The sequence below is a fragment of the Cetorhinus maximus genome, chromosome 4, assembly GCF_964194155.1.
Source record: "Cetorhinus maximus chromosome 4, sCetMax3.hap1.1, whole genome shotgun sequence".
Lineage (NCBI taxonomy): Eukaryota > Metazoa > Chordata > Chondrichthyes > Lamniformes > Cetorhinidae > Cetorhinus > Cetorhinus maximus.
In genome coordinates this window covers 129976481-129983656 of record NC_135882.1, presented here as the reverse complement: position 1 = coordinate 129983656, position 7176 = coordinate 129976481, and the positions used below count along the sequence as shown (strand labels likewise).

The 7176-nt window shown below is 39.9% G+C and overlaps 1 protein-coding gene across 1 annotated transcript in view; it reads right to left on the bottom strand.

The window, feature by feature from the left end:
- Positions 1-3738: 3738 nt before the first annotated feature.
- Positions 3739-7176, bottom strand: part of LOC144679892 (phosphatidylserine synthase 1-like) — a 41749-nt gene continuing 38311 nt past the window's right edge. The window contains exon 13 of the mRNA XM_078540819.1: positions 3739-5178. Within this exon, the coding sequence (XP_078396945.1) occupies positions 5069-5178 (110 nt within the window). The 3' untranslated portion in view covers positions 3739-5068. The remainder of the gene's footprint in view (positions 5179-7176) is intronic.

Here is a 7176-nt window from a genome sequence, read left to right as displayed (position 1 = left end):
CTGATGGGGTTTTCTTTTGCCTCTTTTATTTTGTTCACCTTCATTACTTCCTATTTCCCTGCCTGTGTTTGATCCAATATCCAGCCAGTTCTGATGAATTTGGTCATCTACCTGAAACATTGGGCTGAATTTTTCAGATGGCAGGGTTTCCCGACCTGCCACCTGAATATTCAGTGGAGAACGCATCACTGCCGATTCCAGCTGCCCCGCAGTCATTTCAGTGTGACATTAATTGGTTAAGAGCAAGACTTTGCCACCACCTGGGACAGAAGCCCTGCCTTAGAGAGCTGCGGGCCAATCAGATGGCTGGCAGCTCTGTAGTCCCAGCAACCAGCTTCGAGCGGTGGCCACAGCTGGGACTACAGCCAGTCTCCAAAGAGGAGGAGCTAATGGAGTCTGGACTGAAGGTAAATCCAGGTATTGGTGGGGCCTGGCTAGCAGAGGGGTATGAGCTTGGGGCAGTGGGTGTCTTTGATGGGCACAGTGGACCCCCAAAAGTGGTAACCCCATTGTCTAACACCAGCCTATGCAGCTAAAGCTTGGTGAGTAAATTAGCAGCAGGGGTGGGATGAGGCAAGTGATCATTAATTGGCCATTGTACAGTTGCATTTTCCTGGTGGATGCTCCTTGTACAGCTGGCAGGAGTGTAGACATGTACCGTGGATGCCATTTGGTGGCTAAACTGCACATGTAGCGCCAAAAAATGGGGTGCTCAGTGGCTGTAAGGGTCATAGTCGCAGGAAATAAAAATGACTTAGATAAAGGGGAGTGGGCAAGAACATGGCAGATGGCATGTAATGTGGAGTTATCTACTATCGTAGGAAAAAATAGAAGTATATTTTTTACATGCTGAAAGAAATGTTTGCAGCCAGAAGGACCTGAGTGGCCTTGTACAAAAGTCACAGAAAATTAATATGTCGGTACAGCAAGCAATAAGGGAGGCAAATAGTACGTTAACCTTTATTACAAAGTATTTGGAGTATAAAGAAACCTTTATGCATTATATTGGGGCTTTATGAGACAGCACCTGGAGTACCATGTACAGTTTTAGTCTCTTTAATTAAGGAAGGGTGTACTTGTCTTAACGGAAACAGAACAAAGATTCACCAAACTGACTCCTGGGATTGTGATAAAAACAAAAAACTGCGGATGCTGGAAATCCTGGGATTGTGAGATTGTTCTATGAGGAGAGATTGGTAGACTAGATCTACATTCTCTAGAGTTTAGAATGTGGAGCATCTCTTTTAAACATATGAAATGCTTAAAGGGCTTGACAAGGTAGATGCTGGGAGAATATTTCTCCTGGCTGAGGACTCTAGAATTAGGGGCCACAATCTCAGAATAAGGGTCGACCATTTAGGACTCAGATGAGGAAAAATATCTTTGCTCAAAGGGTTGTGAACCTTTGGAATTCTCTACCTCAAGATGGTTGTGGATGCTCCATCATTGAGCAAAGTCAAGTCTGAGATGAGGGCAAAGCTTGCTCGTAACCAAAGGGCACAAAGGAAATTAAAGGATATAAACTGGGAAAGTAGAGGTAATATAGAAGTTCAGCCATGATCTTGTTGAATGGTGGAGCAGGTTCAAGGGGCTGTATGGCCTATTCCTGCTCCTTTATCTTAAGTTAATAACTTCATGTTTGAATCTCTCCAATTAGTTTTCCATCCCTACCACAGCACTGAAATGGCCATAATTAAGTCATGAATGACAATTTCTATGACAACAATGGTGCTCTATCCCTTCACGCTGTTCTCAACCCCACGGTGGTTTTGACACTGTCAAAGACACCACCATCCTCCAAAACCTCTTCTCAATTATCTGTCTGACTGGGACTGCTCTCGCTCCTTTAGCTACCCAATCGTAACTAGGGCAGCTCTTGCAATAGTTTCTACTCCCGGCCTTCCACCATTAACTCTGCTGTCAAGTAAGGATCTATCTTTGGCTCCCTCCTTTTCCTCAGCTTACATTGCTGCCACTTGGTGACAGTATCTGAAGACATGGGGTTAGGATCCACATGTACACTGGTAACACCCATCTCTACCTCCCCCCCATCTCTCAAGAGTCTTTCTTCTGTGTTGTTAGACAGGTTGACATCCAGCTTTGTTGATTAGCCTCAATTTAATCCAGTTAAAGATTTGAAAAACCAAAATCATTGTGTTTGGACACCACAAACTCCACTCCCCTCCCCAGCATGGTCTCGGACTGAACCAGAATTTTTTCCACCTCAACAGCCTATTTGGCCCAACATTAAGCTTCAGACTGCATATCCTCTTCAATCACAAAGAGCACCTACTAGCATCTCTGTAATGGTGTCTGTCTCGGCCCCGACTCAGTAGGTCTGTTGGCAAAATCTTCTTCCATGCTTTTGTTACCTCCCTCTATTATTCTAATGCTTTCCTGACCAGCCTCCTAACCTTCACCCTACACAAACTTCAGCTCATCTAAACTTATATTTTCGCCCAGTACTCCAGTATTTCAAATTTAAAATGGTAAAATGCTCAAATGCCTACAGAAGCTTGCCCCTCCCCTGTGCTCTGGGATTCTGACTAAACATGTCTCTCCACCTCCCTCTCATCATCTAAGACTCTGTTTGATTTTTTTTGTTTTTCTGTTAAAGACATGATATAAAAACATTGCAACACAGAAATTGAAACTCAAGTCTTCCGTTCTTAGGTTAGTCCAGTTTTTTAGTTTTGTAGTAACCTTTATGGTAGAAGGGGCAGATGTAGAAGGGTAAAAGCAAAAAACTGCGGATGCTGGAAATCCAAAACAAAAACAAAAATACCTGGAAAAACTCAGCAGGTCTGACAGCATCTGTGGAGAGGAATACAGTTAACGTTTCAAGTCCAAATGACTCTTCATCAGAACTTCATTCTTCAATGATGCTGTCAGACCTGCTTAGGTTTTCCAGGTATTTTTGCAGATGTAGAAGGGTATGGCTGTAAAACTGCACATGCATTTTGAAGGACAATTGCTGCAGCTATACGACCAGGTATAAATGTATCACAGACACAGAAGCTTCCCCGATATCAAGGAGGTTGAGATGTGAAAGGTGAATTTACCAAGGAGCAGAGGGCCCAAGAGGAATGGCTCATTTTTGTGATTCTCTATTCCCTCAATTATTCACCATCCTTCCCACCCCATCTATAACTTCTTCACCCGAAGTAACCACTACCACTCAAACCTTCCTCCCTGACCGTCTCAATTTCTCAACCCTCTTAATTGCTCCCAGATTCCCTCCAAAAACCTTATTAACACAGTACTCCTCTCCAGAACAAAATATAACATCTCAATTAGTGTGAGCATTATCCCAGAAGATCCATTTCCACATAGAACACTGTATACTGTGAGAAAGGCAGTGGCACATCAACTAGTACTTAAAGAATTAAAATAGCATAGTTCTCATCCATTACACTATGCTAGATATATCGTTTCAAGGTCATGCTTGGGGAGATGGCCCAGCTCAAGACAGCTTCCCAGTTAAGTTGGAACAAGTCACTTTTGATAGGAGGAATTGTGCAATATAATTCCTGAATCACTTACAGGTGATTGCCATTGTCAGCATGTGTCCCTGCCCTTTCCACGGCAATTCTTTTTTCTCCAAATCTAGCACAACCATTAAGATACAATAGATTGTCCATGGTCTGCAAGGCTAGGAACCCAAAGTACAAAAGGCACCTTTAAGTCATTCGTTAATTTGAATGCAAAATATGAAAGAACATCACACATAATTGAACATTTTTTATTTTCCAAGTGTTTTATTGGAGCCACTGTCTATTTGTTAGTATCACAAATGTAACATTTTCCTGAGAAAAGACAGTCACAGTTTTCTTAAGAAATTTCATTTTATGATAGAGAGGTTCACCATACAAGTAACACTGTGCATACTGCAGCAAATGAACAGTGTTTGGGCTTTTGATAGTATACTGTATCACCTAGTAGTTCAAAAGGACACATGGTCTCAGATTCAGATCATCATTTTACGAACACAGATTCTGCAATGTCCTGCATTTCACCAAACCAATCTTCTGTTACATTATTCTCACTGCATATAAAACTTACAAAGGGATTGATCTAAAAACAAAAATTAGTAATCCATACTCCATTTGGAGGAAGAATTTATCTCATTTTGCTTAGGATGACATGTTAACTTCATCCATGACTTGCTCTTATGAAAGATAGAGCAAGAATATATATTTCATTCCCTTCAAAACAGTGACAAGATTATACAATGATACATATCAATTATTAAACACTAACGCACACAAAACTGACTGGGATTTCTCCTTTTAGCTGGATTGAAGTGTACAGCAGTAATTGATTTGCATTGTATCCCTCTTTCAATTTTGTGTATATATTATCTATTGGGTAAAAATAGGTGAAATGTTCAAGAATTAGAAGAAGTTATTTGAGAAATAAATCAATCCGGAACTAAACTTATAAAATCATAAGTAGTTGGCAAGGGTGGTACCTTCATAAACCAAGCAGTATTAAGCAATTTTGATCAATGAAAATTGGAATCAGCCAATACAACAATTCATACAATCAATATGTACAAATGAAGCATGCTCTACGCAAAACGGTATGATTTCAGTACATGGCAAATGTACAGAATGATAATGTTGCAGCTGATAATGATCAGAAAGTGCATTAAGCATGTGCTTTACTAAATATTGCTTGTTAATTTTACATGCTAACTAAATAGAAGTCAATGTATTTTAATGCCGTAGTCAGTCACAGTAACCTAAAAAAATTTCTGCGAAAACTTAAAATGTTTTTTTTAATAAAAATACAAAAAGGCTTCCAGCATTTCTTCCTTACTTTTCAAATCTTTTTAAAAAAATGCAAGATCCAATATAGGAACATTTTATTGTTATGTAAGCCTATGAATTATTATCTATAGCAAAACAATAAAACTGCTTAGTCTTCAAGCACCAGCCCTTGGCCACTGAAACAACTGATTATTCCAGAGACAGTCTTTTCCTTGTGCTCATTGGCATTCCAAATGCTTTTGGATCCAGCTCCAAATCTCCTTGTGCAAGGCAGTCTCCATCTCTCTGAAACCACCTTACTTCCTGCCAAGACCATTACTCACTTTACTTTTAGCAGAGCCTTTTTTCCGTTTTGTTACACCCTTGTCTGCTGCATTCAGGTGCAAGATTTCAGAGTTTCCTTCACCTAGTAAAGGGAAAAACAAAGACTATTGTCGTTTGGTAGTATGGAACTTGAGTATTGCTGAAAAAAGAGACACTCTCAAAGACAACTGTGATTCTGTGAAAAAAAAATGACCTTTTACCAAGTTTTCAATACTCACTTTGCTTTGTATATAAACTAAGTATTTAATTCAAATTATATTTAAAACCAACATAAAGATTGTACTTATGTTCATAGTACTGTATTCAATCAAGTTATTCACTCATTTCACCTATTATCAATAAAATTATCCAAAGCTTGATCGGTTAAAATCCATACAGAAACAGAAAACCAATTTACTTATTGCCTTAATTTGCAGAAATATATTGTCAAGCACAAGAAAGGTCAAGAAAGCTGCTAATAAGAATAAAAATAACACTGAACTTACTCCTAGCATTCTCAATTTAAACTAGTAATTGTTTAATCACAAAGTATTTTGCATTAAATACTTGCTCAGGAACACTGCAAATTCCTCTTTACAATATAGTAACTGTGCCATCAAATAATTGATAAAATAATTGTTCTTGAGTGCGAAGACTATGACTCATTGACATTTCTATCTGTGTCCAATTGGCTTTAGGAAAAACAAATAAGAATATTTTTCTTTCAGGAGAATAGTCTTTACTGATATAGGTTATGGAGCAACAAAGCAGCATTTACATTTTTCAAACGTGTTGTCAAAAGTTGCAACCAATTTTCAACCCCATATTTCTCACTCATTTAATAATATAAAGACCAAAGGACAAGTAAGCTGGGAAAAAACTGGAGCAACTCCAAGCCATGTGTCAATTTAAGGAAGTTTAAACGTTTATTTTTACAATTTGGATTAACTTTCTTGACTTCCTTTGACTTACTGTGAGCAGTGCAAAAGGATATTCCCTAGTCTAAAATGGTGTCTGGTGTGAAGTTCTTGGGCCTCTTACGTCAGGGTTCCATTGACATAAGGGACACATTTTGAATATATACATCAGCATGTGCTGCTTTCCGGCTGGTTCATTTCCAACTTCAGTCAATTCCTCCATCAAAATTGTAATCAAGGAGTTTGGAGCAGGAATGCAGTGATAAGTACATTCCTGTGATTTTAGCTGCTCACCCTACCTGTTCCCGCGAGGCAGGTAAACAAGGACATTGTGCAGTTTCAAGGATTGTACAGCCCTAATGCCGTCTCTGGCTTCGCTGATAATGGGCAACATCCATTCAGACCAGTGCAGTAACAAGATACGTTAAGGCAGTAGCTCAGTTTGTCTGAACTGATTGGACTGGTCAGGTGGGTAGAAAAATGGCAAATGGAATTCAACCTGGAGGAGTGTGAGTTGATGCATTTGGGGAGGTCAAACAAGGCAAAGGGATATATAATTAATGGGAAAATACTGAGAGGTGTAGAGGAAGTGAGGGACCTTGAACTGAATGTCCTTTAAGGTAGCAGGACAGATTGGTAAGGTGGTCAGGAAGGCATATGAAATCCTTTTCTTTATTAGCAGAGGCATAGAAACAAGAGCAGGGAGGTTATGCTGGAACTGTACAAATCATTCGTTAGACCACAACTTGAGCACTGTGTGCAGCTCTTGTCACTTCATTACAGAAAGGATGTGATTTAACTAGAGAAGGTACAGAGGAGATTTACAAGGATACTGTCAGGACTGGAACACTGCAGTTATGAGAAAGGTTGGAATGGCTGGGGTTGTTCTCCTTGGAACAGAGGAGACTGAGGGGGAGATTTGATTGAGATGTACAAAAATGTGAGGGACCAGGATAGAGTGGATGGGAAAGGCCTGTTTACCTTAGCAGAGAGGTCAGTGACTAGGGAGCATAGATTTAAAGAGATTGGTAGAAAGGTTAGTGGGGAGATGTGGAAAGGTTTTTCACCCAGAGGGTGATAGGGGTCTGGAACTCGCTATCTGAAATGGTAGAAGCAGAAATCCTCAGCTCAGTTAGAAGGTGTCTGGATATGCACCTCAAGTGCCGTAACCTGCAGGGCTACGG